This window comes from Saimiri boliviensis, chromosome 1 (genome assembly GCF_048565385.1).
Source record: "Saimiri boliviensis isolate mSaiBol1 chromosome 1, mSaiBol1.pri, whole genome shotgun sequence".
Lineage (NCBI taxonomy): Eukaryota > Metazoa > Chordata > Mammalia > Primates > Cebidae > Saimiri > Saimiri boliviensis.
The window spans coordinates 174,251,140-174,264,962 of record NC_133449.1 but is presented as its reverse complement, the minus strand read 5'-3'; the positions used below and the strand labels follow the sequence as shown (position 1 = coordinate 174,264,962).

At 42.8% G+C, this 13,823-nt stretch overlaps 1 protein-coding gene across 3 annotated transcripts in view; it reads right to left on the bottom strand.

Moving 5' to 3' along the window:
* The window catches only part of SH3RF2 (SH3 domain containing ring finger 2), a 144,960-nt gene extending 131,807 nt beyond the window's left edge, over positions 1-13,153 (bottom strand). For 2 of the 3 annotated variants that reach the window (XM_074381260.1, XM_003920561.4), the window contains exons 1-2: positions 13,048-13,153; positions 11,355-11,839 (exon numbers count right to left, since the gene is read on the bottom strand). In XM_074381260.1, coding sequence (XP_074237361.1) covers positions 11,355-11,732 — 378 coding nt within the window. In that variant the 5' untranslated portion in view covers positions 11,733-11,839; positions 13,048-13,153. Of the gene's footprint in view, positions 1-11,354; positions 11,843-13,047 lie in introns of all 3 variants that reach the window. The other variant, XM_074381257.1, reaches the window with a different exon arrangement.
* Between the last annotated feature and the right edge of the window lie 670 nt (positions 13,154-13,823).

Genomic DNA, 13,823 nt, shown 5'->3' with positions numbered 1-13,823 from the left:
TGTTTAACTGCAAATTATTTTTCTTTCTAATACAAAGAGAAGTAAAAGAGGGAGATGGTAAATTTCTTTTTCCCCTGTTAAAATGTAGCCTCCTGCATCCAGGATCCTTTTTATCGCCTCTGAGTAGGAAGAGAACACTGCTCTCTCCTTCCATTGTTCTCTCCCGCTATTCTTCCTTCCTTTACGAATCAAATCAATCTACTTGGCTTTCTCTCATCCATGGGAATCCACCACTCTGATGAGAAATTTGGAATCCAGATTACCGCTCCTCCTTCTCCAGAGAGCTGGGAAGGGAAGTTTTCTCTTCTGCCCCTCCATTTCTCTGCCATTCCTGTTTATTAAGCAAAAGTCCCAGATAAGATTTATTGCCACTTTGCCTTTCTCATATCCAGGCAGCTCGTTAATATCACAGACGAACACCTTTCCTGAGCAGAGTCCTACAGAGTTCTATTCCTGCTCTGGGTCCCCTGATTCTGCTGTATTGCCTTGGCAACCAATTAAATACTTTAATGTGTACAGCGATATTATTCTTAATTCTGCAAAAACCAGAGCAACCTGCTCAGAAGGCTTTGGCATGCCAGTCAGTTGGTGTTCTCATTGGTATCTGGCTGCATTCTGGTTTGACTTCTTTTTTCACCTCCCAATTACCTCCGAATCCCCTGCAAGCACCTACGTGTCATTCCTAACACACCTGGCCTCAAGTCAAGCAACAACCTCATCAACAAGGCAGGGGCTGGAAGAGATCCTGGGGACAAAATGGCTGATATGTTTCCTTTCATTTAGCCTCAACGGAAGATACCAGGAGCTCAGCCACGAGGCTGGCTAATCTATCTGCAGTTTCTTGCAATATGAAAAACATTATGCATTATAATTAAGTATTTGGTGAATGCTGATTGCATTTCAGACCCCATGTTAGGTACAGAGGAGGACAAGATATCTTCTTACCTATAGAACTTATAGTCTAGTAGAAAAGAGACATGAGCAGATAGCACTGTACAGTCTGATACATGCTTTGGAGGCTGGAGGGTAGCACTGGAGACTCTGGGAACCTGAGGAGGAACCTAAGGCCAACCTGGGCTTGAGACAGAGGGCTGACTTCTGGAGGAATACAGGCTACACTGGTACCTGAAGATGGGTTGCAGGCAACCACATGGGGAGTTTCCCCCTCAGCTGGACAGTTTCATTCTTGCCTTCTCTTAACACTGGCAGTTAGTCTGATGCCCTCAGCTCAGTGGTCTGCTTCAGACACTCTGGGATTATTTGCCTTATTTCTCCTGTCTCTAGGCTGGTGTTTTCCTAATAGCCTTTCAGGAAAGGGTGACAGTGAATGATCCACATTCTCTCATGTCTGCTCTTGGTTCCTCTATGCTGTGCATGCAAGTGGCACCCGGAAGACACGTTTTCCACAGCTAGCAGTGTTGGGACCACGAGGCCAGGACTCATCGCCCAACTTATGTGCCCCTCAATGCTTTCTGAGCTTTGCAGTCCTCAGTATCATGGGTTTCTGTTGATGCCTATTTTAAAAAATACAACCTCAAAATATTCCCTAAACATTCCCACAACTAGAGGGATGCTAAATTATGGTGTGTAATCATACTTTCCTATTTTGTTTTCTTAATATTTACACTTACAGAACACAAACCTCTTGTCTAAAGTGGAGATAGCAGTAGCACTGTTCTCAGTGGGTTGCATGTAGGTAGAGTTAAATGAGATGCTATAGGTAGAGTCCAGTGAATGACACACAGTCAGTCCTCCATACATCTCCTCTGTTGGTAGAGTTGACCAGTCCCACATCTGTGCTCTTGTAACACATGTGAACACCTTTATTTTAAGGTTTATTAACTGCATCATGCATAGTAAGTAGTATGCAGTTAATAAATTTTAAAATAAACTTTAAAGTTTAAGTGGTATGTGGTTTACACAAAAGACCACAAGCATTTGAGGACCTGGATCCTGTCTCTCTCAGTTTTGGATCCCAAGCAAAGAGCTTTTACCCATCAAAGGCATCTTATAAGTGTCTGCTGAATAAGTGAGACCTGAGAAATATTAATAATAACAATGCCTGACATTGATTGCCACTGAGCTTACTGAATCAGGCCCTGAGCTATGAGCTGTATACAAATTATCTCGATAAAGCCTCCAAGTGATGCCATTATTTTTATTATTCCCATGTCTATAGCACAGGGAATTAGCAGTCCAACTGTGGTAGGCATGATAGCATGTGAGAAGAGAAACCTGCCTGGGGGAGTGCAAGCAGATAGCTAACCATACTGAGAGCTTATTTGGTGCCAGGCCCTGTACTAAGCACTTTGTAGGCATCATCCCATTAAATCCTCCAATAACCACACAAGGTGAGCCTTACTATTTCTATTTTATAGTAACAATGTTCAGAGTCACTAAGTAACTTGCACAGAAGCACACAGCCAGTACTCATGATGGACAGCCTTTGTTCCAAATCACAACATTATGTTGTTTACTTGTCTCCTCAGATGTCTCAAGTCAGAAGCAGCAGAAAATTGGAATACATATTTTTAAAATAATACTAAAATACCTATTCTCATTATTCAGATATACTTTTAAATATAAATATATAGATATTTACATATACACACACATATCAGGGGCTGGAGGGAGGGGAGGATGGGAAGTTACTGTTTAATGGATACGGAGTTTCAGTAGGGGGTGATGTAAAAGTTCTGGAGATGGATAGTGGTGATGCTTGCATAACAAGATCAATGTACTTCATGCTGAACTGAACATGTAGCAAAGGCTAACATGGTAGATTTTATGCTATGTGTATTTTACCACAATAAAAAATACAATAGTTGAAAAAACGGATAAAATTAGAGCTTTGGCAGCAGGAGTACAGCGTGAGTACGGCGGCCGTGTTTCCACCGGAAATGCTGTCTTCCCTTTACACTGGAGGCCAGTTCAGTTCAACTCAGAAACGCAGTGCAAATTCAGAGCCTCTGCCTTTCTGTCACTGATATCCCTGTGACAATTAAGTATCAATTAAGATGAAGTGTTTCTCTCAAGATCAAAGAGCACATGAAATTTGTGGTGGATGATGCAAGAGTTTAGACATGCAGAGTGGCATTGCCTATCTTCTTAGGGTTAGCAGCTCATGAGCTAAGAGATTTTGAAGCTGGCCCATTGTATTTTCCTGAGAATGATGTTCATCACCTAAAAAAGGCATTTAGTAAGGTGATTCACAGCAAGAATGTTTCAGTCACCACATGACTTTATGCCTAATGTGATGTGCTGCTTGTTCCTCAAATAGCTCTGTAATGGCTTAATTCATGAAGGGTTCATCTCTGCATAATGAGGAGTTATTCTATGATCCTATGAGATCGACCACAGACATGATGATGTTTATTTATTTACCCTTCCATTAAAAAAAAATTCCTAATATGGGCCAAGCTATGCACTGGGTGCTCTGAGCACAGTAGTCAGAGATAAGATGAGGTGCCTGTTCTGGTTGTGCTCGGAAAAAAAGATCGAAGAAATGACAGAGCTCTGAGATGAACTCAGCTCTATTTGAGCCCTGGAGTCTGAGCTCATGAGTGTCTCTGGTGTGAGCTTTCAAGACAGAGCCTGGTACATAGCAGGCACTTAGGAATAGTTTATTGAATGCTCTGGCTTCTGAGCTGGAGATATGGAGCAGTGTGACCCTGGGGGCTGGCACAGGTCCCGGCTGTAGGAAGCAGCTCATGGTGAATGGATTTATCTTTCCCTGCCCATGTTCTATCACTTACTTTGGATGTTCTTGCTTGTGTTCATGTGTGCTAGGGGTATCAGGTAGCCTGACCATTTCAATAGAAAAGAATGGCTCTGTCTGCCAGGGACATGGAGACTGTTCCTCAGTTACCCAGTAAGCTCGGTCACCTGCTTGAAGTAGAGATAACTTCTTGTTTGGCTGCCCTGAATCCAAGAAGTTGCTGTAGATACAGCCGATAGGCCTTGTGATGGCAGGCAACCAGTCTGGCATGAGAGCTGCTGGAGAAGCTATTACAGAGAGCACTTGACATGCGTCTTCCTGGTGGTGTCTAGTCACCCTGCCTGTCCTCCATCTGTTTCCTTCCCTTCTCTTTCAGCTTCCATTCTCATTCAAGATATCCCTGCCCTGTCCTGCCTTTTCTAGGTCCACATGCCCAGGACAGACCCTGCCTTTTCTTCTCTTGAACATAAGTGTAATGACCCCTAAAACATGTTTTTATTTATCTAGGAAGTTTCTTTTTACTAATCAAGTTTTATTTTGTTCAGTATGAATTGCCTCACCACCTGACATTTTCATAAACCATCATTTCTTGAGTCTAAGAATTCTTTGTCTTAATCAACTTTATTGGGTTATAATTTACATAAAAAATGTACCCCGTTTAAGTGTCCACTTTGATGTTTTGTTAAACCTATATACCATTGCATAAAACATTTTCATTATCCAAAGAAATCACTATAGTTTATAGTTTTGTCTTTTCTACAATTTTATATAAGTAGAATAAGACAATATGTACTTTTTGGTAAGACATTTCTTTTTTTCACATCTTAAGATTTCTAAAATTGGATACATCCTACAGTGAGCATCTAACATGGTAGTGTTTCTCTTTCTCTCTAAGAACTATAACTAAACAGACAATACATCTTGTAATGAATACCTTAAAATCAGCATCAATATCCCTAATTTTGATATATTTATCTATATGTATATATATGTTTGTATACATGTATACTGACAAGTTGGTTTGCCAACTAGTCTTGACTGGTTTTTGCACTGAGGAGGTGAGAATCTTTGCTTTGCTGTGTAGGTTACCATAGAGCCTATAGCTGAAAACTGGTAGGAACTAAATAAATACTGCAGAGGGTGGCAATAGTGAGTTTCCAAGAGTTTTCTAAAAATATCTTTTGCATTATGACTGAGCATGTGAAGTCTGAAACAGCATTTCTCAAATTTGTTCCATGGACAATTCATATTACTAAGATGCTAATAAATAAAAGGGAGAAGAAAGGGGGGGTGTCAATGCCATAGGAATTTGGGAAATTGTTTCTTATTAAAATCTCACTTAGAAATCCACAATTTATTAGCATGCTAAAACTTGCAAAAAGGCCCACAGCAAAGAGAAAATGTTTAGCTTTAATCTCAGGTTTGTTTGACCCTGGTACTTTGTGGCACACCCCATTACAGAATTCACCATGTGAGAGGCTGGTCTAAAGTACAAGCATGAATAAACAGAAGGAGAGGGAAATGGAGAGCCAGGTGTGGTGGTATGTGCCTGTAGTTGTAGCTACTCAGGAAGTTGAAGCAGGAAAATTGCTTGAGCCCAGGAGTTCGAGGCTGCAGCAAGCTATGACTGGGCCACTGCACTATAACTGAGCAACAGAGTGAGACCTCGTCTCTAAAGCAATTTTTTTTTTTTTTTTACAGGGAAAAGAAATTGAGTAAAGTTGTCCAAGTTGAGTATCCCTTGGGACCAGAAGAGTTTCAGATTTCAGATTTTTTGGGGGGGATTTTGGAATATTTGCAGAATACACACTAGTTGTGCATCCCAAATTGAGAAATCTGAAATTCAAAATGCTTTAATGAGTACTTCCTTTGAGCATCATGTCAGTGCTCAAAAACGGCTGGATTTTGGAGCATTTTGAATGTCAGATTTTCAAACCCATATTTGAGCTGGTCCCAGCTAAGCCCAAAGTGATATCATGGGGCCTGCAATGGGCCAGATGAGGATGCACTTCAAGAGGCAAGGGCTAGACAGGCACTTTTCTTCTCTCCTGAGTCTTTTTGTAGTACGAAGGGACAGGTGGGCAGGCAACTCTTCCTAAGAGGAAATGAAAACAACACAAAAATATACATTGGCTGACACCTTAGGTAACATGTCCCTAATGCACATGGCAGATAATTGAGGTTGAGTAAGAAAAAGCTTATGCTCCACCCATTGCCTCAGAGCTTAGGCCATCCTGTGGGCAGTGAGCTGTTTGTATTTGTCCACTGGTTGGCCAGGCACCTTTAACTAATAAAACCAAAACCAAAACCAAACAACAACAAAAAAATCCTGAAGTAGGTAATGGAATGACTGGCTACAACAGGGAGGAGCCCTTTGCAGTAACTGCCCTGATCACTTAAATGGTAGCGAAGATTTTCTCGAAAATAGCATTGATCTAATACACATCGAAATGAAAGGTGATCAGAGTGAGTCAAGTAAAAATCAGGCAGAGTCTAAAAGAAATGTGCATGAGCTTACTTTCCCTTCTGAAAATACACAGCAAAATTGACTTTTTTCTCTTGGCATTTATTTCTACAAATTTTAACACATACATAGTTTCATTTAACTACTACCACAATCAGGATATGTAGCAGCTCCATCACCTCATTCTGCCCCTTTATGGTCATATCTTCCCCCAACCTGTAACCTCTGGCAACCACTCATCTATTTTCAATCACATAGTTTTGTCTTTTTGAGAACTCCCTTACCTTTTGCAATTCTCTTTATTTTTTTTAGTAGGGATCCCTGCATGTTTCTGTGTGTATGCAAGCAGCTCTAGTGCCAGCCGGCTTTCTCCTCTGTTCTTACTCTTTTGTTATTTACTGTTGCTAATGTTTATTAGCTTCTATTATGTGCCAGGCACTTCTGCTAAGCTCTTTATACATATTATCTCATTTTAATCTCATAATAGCTGTATGATATATGTACACCTTTATTATTTCCATTATACAAATCTAGAAACTGAGGATCAGAGAGGTGAAGTGACTTGCCAAAGGCCTCACAGCCAACCAGCAATTCAATCCCAGCACAAATACAGCCCTCTTCACCGTAAATCCTTAAAATGCTACAGTAAGCAATAAAAGAGAAGAAACTAATTAGGAAAGAGGTGCACTGAGAGAGATTGGAGGCAGTGCCAATGTGGGGCCATGCGGTTATTAAAAATGTTTGCAAATGCGTATGAAGCTGGAGAACTATCTAGGTCTCTTGACTTTTCAACCTCAGCCCCTTACCTTTATGTCTTTCTCCACCTGCCACATATGGTCCTTGCTGTCCCAAATGGCACTTATATGTGTTTTCAGGGGCCTGGTATGATATTAATCTCTTTGCAAATTTAGCAAAAAAAAAAAAACCCACTGTCTACATCACAGCTCTGTCACAGGATACAGTCTCTGAGACCCAGGAAAAGGGCTGGCCTACCTTCTGGTTTCTGCCCAACCTCAACTCCCTGATGTGCTTTCTAACCTCATTTTTTTTCCCATCAGTTGCTTGCAACACCAGCTGAAAAGTTTCTAGGACAAAGCCACCTGGTCTGGTCTGTGTGCTGGAGTAAGACCGAAATGTGTGTGACTGGCATGATACTAGCAATGTAGAAAGTCCAGGCTCACAGAACCCACGGCAACATTTGTGTTCGGGCATAGAGTGAGCAGGAAAAAATGAAAGACAGAAAAGTTAATGAAGAATTGATGATGCTGAGGAAGTAGACCAGGTTCTTGCCCTGTGCATAGTTTTCCTTTGAATGCACTGTTTGGGGAAGTGAAATTAGTTCAGGAGTTTTCTCCTAGAATTGATCATTAGCACCTTAAGGGTACTGGAAGTGAGCTGCAAAACCAGCGCATGCTGGGAAGAATCATACATCTGAATCATGGCCACAGATCATATGGAAGCAAACAAAACAACAAAAAATCAGGGCACCAAGGACCATCCCTGGATGGCACTTGCTTAATAAGGGCCTGAAAAGGTATGGGTTATTTAGAGTAGAAAGTATTGAGTCATTTCAATAACAACCACAGCTAACATTTACTGAGCACTTAATATGAGCCAGTCACTGTGCTTAGAGCTAAGTGACATGAATCATCTCACTTATTCTCACAACAACCCTCTGAGGTAGGTACTACTATTATCTCCAGTTTACAGATGGGGAATTGGAGGACCTGAGGTTTAAGTGAGTCACCCAAAGTACACAACTGTTGAGGGTCAGAGTCGGGATTTGAATTTTGGTATTTCTCAAACCCAAGTGCACAGATTCTTAACTTCTCTGCTTTACGACCTATCCTAAGTCAGAAATATTACTAAGGTGTAACAAAATGAGGAGGAAGAGAGATCAGATTTCAGGAACGTACAGTCCTTTTGAAGGCTTGCCAACTTCCTTTGCTTTCCCTGGATTAGGGGAAGGAATAAGGACCAGTGGGATTTGTACCACCACGGGCTCCTCCCAGAGGAGTCTGGTGATCTTGCCTGTTGGTTTGAAATAATTGCATGCTGTGGAAACCTACAGCTGTTTCTCAAGTTTTCTTTTTACACAATCATCTTGGGAGGGTTTTAGACATGTAGGCACAATAGACTATTTTTTTCTCTCTATTGGGCTGGCACCATGAGGTGTGACGATTGGTTCCACCCTAGAACACTGGCTGGCACAGGATGCATCGGGCCTCTTTGAGCCAACAAAAGGAGCTCGATGAGCTTGTTTTTTAGATGAGTCTAGGTGAGCAGAACAGACTCTGGGCTTCAAAAGCTCACAGACAGGAAGTTAAATGAACTCTCTGGAATGCCAGGTTATCGGCAAGTCCTTTGAAAGTTTTACAAAATGGCACCCTGTGACAACAGGTTATTTATGCTCTCTGTGAGGAGTACTTTATACTTGGTATTATCCTGGCCTGCACTCACCATAGAATCAAGTTTAATGATAATCATACCTATTACACTCTCCCGCAAGGGCTGTTACTCCTTCTACGTTTTGTAGCATGCCTCATGCGTGGCAGGGCACAATGCACAGTCAATAATCATGTTCACTGCGATAACGATCTTCCAAATGTGTTTCATCTAAGGCTCTCAAAATGTTTTGCAGACATTAATTAGTAACGCCTCACAGTGGTTGTCTGTTTTTATAAAAGACATCTTCCCATTTTACAGAATTTTACATTGAGATTCAGCAAACATAAGTGGCTTGCCCAAAGTCACACAGCATGTCTACATGAATCTTAATGATGATGCTTTGCATTCACATAGCAGATGTTTTCTAAGGCTTTAAGTATATGTTGCAAAGATAATTTTCACACTATCTTGGAGGAAGGTGGGTAGCAAGTGTTACTAGCTTTTGACTAGATTGGCTGAACTGTGGCAGAGAGGGCAAGGAACTCAGGAGGATTTGACCAAGGATGCAAGTCCATTCCTCTGACTCTGAACAGACTGTGGCATCCAGAAAAGCCTTAGTTCTTTTAACTGAGGGATGCATGGTTGCTTTCATGCTTACCAAAAATATAGTTAATATTTTTGGGAGCAGAGGCATGTTGCAGAACGACAGCCATATTGACATCCAGAAATGGGTTTGCTCATATTCCCATTGAGGAAGGCAAAAGGGATGAGAGGAGTCACTTCAAGAAAGGATAGGTAGGAAATGAAGGAATTGGGAAGTGGGGGGATGGGGGTGCCAGCTCTGCTCTCTTACAGAGCGTCTTTCTAGCCCAGGTCCTGCCTGAACACAGGAGTTCTTGAGTTGCAGCCTAACGACAGGACTTGGTCCAGAGCAGCTTGGAGGGTGGGCACAGACCATAGTCTGGTGTTATAAGTCTCTGCAAAAGAATTCCAGAGAGACCCAGTATCTTAATGGCTGTCTCTTATGTATGACCAGCTCTCTCCTCAATTGCCTGTGCCAGAAGGATTCTGGGAATCCTCTGTGGTTCAAAAACTTGGTAACTGTAAATCAATTCATCGCTACCTTTTCTTTGCAACACAGCCACACTGAGAAAGGTGAAAACCACAGCAAAAATATTCCAAGTTGATAAGGGAACTGCCTCCTCCCACTGTGACACCATTTCTTGAGTGAGCGATGATACTCTGTTAAAAGGCAGTCAGACTTCTGCAAGGTGAGGAGGGGGAGAGGTTGCTGGGTCTTAGGAATTCAAGGAGGATTTGCTGACCCAGAGATAGAGCCCTTTTCTCTACAAACAAGGCATGTTTGAGAACAATTTGCCTCCTCACCCCCGATTCTGCCATTTCCAGACCAGTGGATTCTGATTGATGACTAGACCAGGGCTAGTGGAGGGACTTAGAAAGAGTTCCAAGCCCTTTTCTGGAATGCGTTCGCATATAAGCACAATGGCAATAGTCTACGGTGGAGAAATCAAGAGTCTATAGTGAAAAAATGTCCCACTTCTTCTCACCCTCATTTTTAAATGTTTACACATGTCCCATGGGTGGTTTCAAGGTGCAGTGAACCCAGGAAGGGGTAACTGTTAGAAGGAAAATTTTGGAAAACTGCTCCAAATGTGTATCACAAGCCACTCCTCACTCCTGAGTGAGGAAGGAGTCCTGCAAGACTCTCCCACATGCTGTTCCTCTTCACAGCAGGGATACACGGGACCCTGCTGTCAGAGCAAGCCTTAGATCTAATGCTTGCTCTAGGTAAGACTTCAAAGAATGCAGTTTTGATTTTCTAAGTATGCCAATGGCCCAAGCCACAGCGTTCCATGTCCACTTTGTCACACTGACTTCAGGGGTGACAGTGCAAATAATTCTGCTGGACTCACAAGGAGCATGTCCTTCTCTCCAGATGTGCCCCTACACATTAGTCCACCACAAGGCTCGTGGCAGGTCAGATGAAGTCCTCAGGGTGTGCTTTCAGCTCTGGACAGAGGGATTCCCATTATCCAAATATAAAAGCATTACTGGGTGATCTGTGAGGCTCAACTGGGTCTGTTTGGTTTTTCAATTGCAGCCCCTGCTGTGTATCTTCCGTGTATTTCATCCATTTTGCAAAACGAGACACATCTGCAGAGCTCCTATACACAGCTGATGTACTTCACAGCCCAGCCTTTGCTATCAATCAGTCCGCCCACATAGACGCTTCCCTCCTGCACTATCTCCTGCGTCAAGTATCTTGATAGCTTGGAACAGAGTATGAATGAGTATTGCCATAATAGCACTTTATGACTAGGGGTGGGATGATGGATTTGGGTAAAATTTTTAAAAAGCCCGACATTTGGAAATTTCTGAGATCTCAAAAGCAACAAGCAGTTAGATTTGTTTTCTTTTCCCACCCTCCATGCATTTCTCAGTCACTGGTTTGGCCTCAGAACAGCAGAAGTGAAATACCAAAATTATAATCTAAAAGGCTTTCCTTGTTCTACTACTTTCTGGACAAAAGGAAAAGGAGAACCTACCAAGCTTTGATAGTTCTAAAGAGAATTCTTGGATGATTAGATAGGCTCAGACTTCTGTTGTATTTGAGTAAAATGATCACTGCCCACAGAAACATATCACTTAGGAATCACCAGCGGCACTCTGAAATGTAACTAAAAAAAGGTAAGTTCTAGCTCCTTGTATACACAAATCCAACCCCCAAGTGGACATGATAGTAACAAATAAGATCTCTCTTACCCCATCCATGTGGATTCTGATATTAGGCACTAGCCGGAAAGGACTGGCCTGCAGACGTCTGGGGTTGGTCCTGCTTTTCCTGCCATCCTGCAAGGTCATCGTGCCGGGCCTGCGGAAGGAGCCCCCTCTTCCCGAGCTCTGCCCTGAGCGCACGCCATCCAGAAGGCGCACGAGCAGCAGGTTGGCCGGTAGCGCCTCGATGCTGCAAAACACTGGCGTCCTGCATTCGGGGCACCGCAGCTCCTGGTGGGCCTTGAAAACCCTCTGTAGACATGGTTTGCAGAAGGTGTGCTGGCAAGGGAGGACTTTTGCCGTGACGTCGAGCTTCTCAAAGCACACAGGGCACTCCAGAAGATCAAGTAACGTCAAATCATCCATTTTATTTCAAAACTCCAGTCCCCACCTGGAGAAGCAGAATCCACATGGTAGGGTCCTTTGAGCCACCCGGGGAAGAGCTGATCTCTTGAGAACGTCAGAATTCTTGCCTGCTTGAAGGAGAGAGAGGAGAGAAAAAAAAATGTGACTGTTCTGAGAGGTCTATCCCACCTACATGGAGGCAGTGTCTCATAAGGCAGTTTACAAGTACTTTGTTCCGGCACCCAAGTTTCAAATGACTCATTCTGATTCAATGCTAGCAGGTATAAGACTCAACTCGTGCCTGCCGTGAGGATCAGAGGGAACATTCAGCACAGGACTGACTGCTCATTGCCTGTCGGGGACAGGAGAGCAGGGACATAAAGTGGCCTGCTGAAGTGGCCACCCAAGCTCTCTCTACCAGCCAGGGCGGGAAGAGGTCCTTTACCCCTGCCTGGGGAAATCTCCTGGACAATTGCAATTCTTACAACAAAGCCCCCTCCAAACATGATTTCTGGGTAGCTATCTTCTCCTTCTCCATCTCCTAGATGTAAGTGTATCTATCGTCTGCATCACATGTGGATTAGTTTAGTTGGGTAAGTTGGTCTGAATCTCATGCAGATGTAGAATTATTTCCTTCACAATACATCTTCCCACATTCTTCTAGCAATGTACAAGAAAAATTTCCATTAGAAACCCATTTCCAAAAATTGTTTTGCCTTAACTACAGGCCAGGGTACTTGGAAGCTTTGTTTCTCTTCTTTTGTCATCTTTTTTTTTTTTTCCCCCTTCCCATCCTGATTACCTAAGGCTCAGAAACAATATTCCTCCCACAAAGTAAAGTCGTGCAGCCTGTTTAGTTACTTTGACATTGTTCTCAGTTTCAAATGAAGCAGATAGGAATTCTGGATTGTGGTCACAACCTGTAAAAACCATACTAGGGCAGCATATACAGGTAGAGGTCAGCGTGTGTGTGTGTCTTTCTCTCTCTCTCTCTCTCTCTCTCTCTCTCTCTCTCTCTCTCTGTGTGTGTGTGTGTGTGTGTGTGTGTGTGTGGTCTGAAAACAGTGTTTGTTCCAGAAACAAGTTTCCTTTTGGATGTATGAAAGGAAGCCTCCAGTTTAGAAGTCTGGGAAGAAGTGAGCTGCCCCTTACAAGTGCCAGGACTTCGGTGAACACCGAACCCAGAGGTTTGGCAAGAAGGCCAGTGGCCCCACTAGCGACTAGTAAGCAGGAAAGGCATGACGCCAGGATGAGCGATGGCGCCTCGCTTCCTAAGACTCCTCTCCAAAGATGTCAGCGCAGTGGCGGGCTGGGGTGGCGTGTGGGGGCCACTAACCTTGTGCGTGTAACCTCTGCTGAGTTCAGCGCAGCAGGGGTGCGCAGCTCCCTCCAACCGGCTTCCTTTCCCCCAGCGCCGCTGCAGCCACCGCTCAAAAACTTGAACCACTCAGTCTTACTCATTTCAAGGGATCGCCTTTCCCAGCCCTGTTAACGCTTTCACCGCCAGGCTGCTGCCTACCAGCAACGCTTTTGTTGTGGTTAACTTGATGATCTTTCCTACAGTTAACTGAATCGTTTCTGAGAAAAGATTGTAAGAGGCAAAACATAAACCAGTCCCTAAGGCCAGGTATTTACGAAGTTCCTATTTTCACCTTTCTCATTTTCTCTAGTAGCCAAGGAATTGGAACCTGCTCCGTTACAAACATACCAAAGTGATTGTGTTTATTTTAAAACTTCATAAGGATTTCCTGGGAAAGTGAAAAGTAAAAATGGTTAAGCTATGAAAACAAGGATAAGCCGGACACATAGAAAATATTGCTTTTTAAAGATCATAGTCAATCTCTGAATTTAGAGACTCTGAATTTAGAGGGACTTCAGTGATCTTTTTGTTCAGTCTGTTTAAATTAAGCAACGAGTGTCATGTATATACACACATATGCGAAAAATCAAAGCACAGAGAAGCTTTTTCAAAAAAGGAAAAGCAGTGGTCCCAAAGTTGTCCTGCCTGTTACCAACTGCAGTCTTTTCATATCCTCAGATTATGCTCATATTTCTATTTTTTGATTTATCAATAATACGTTTCATGTAAAATTACAAAGGTATCCGACTAAG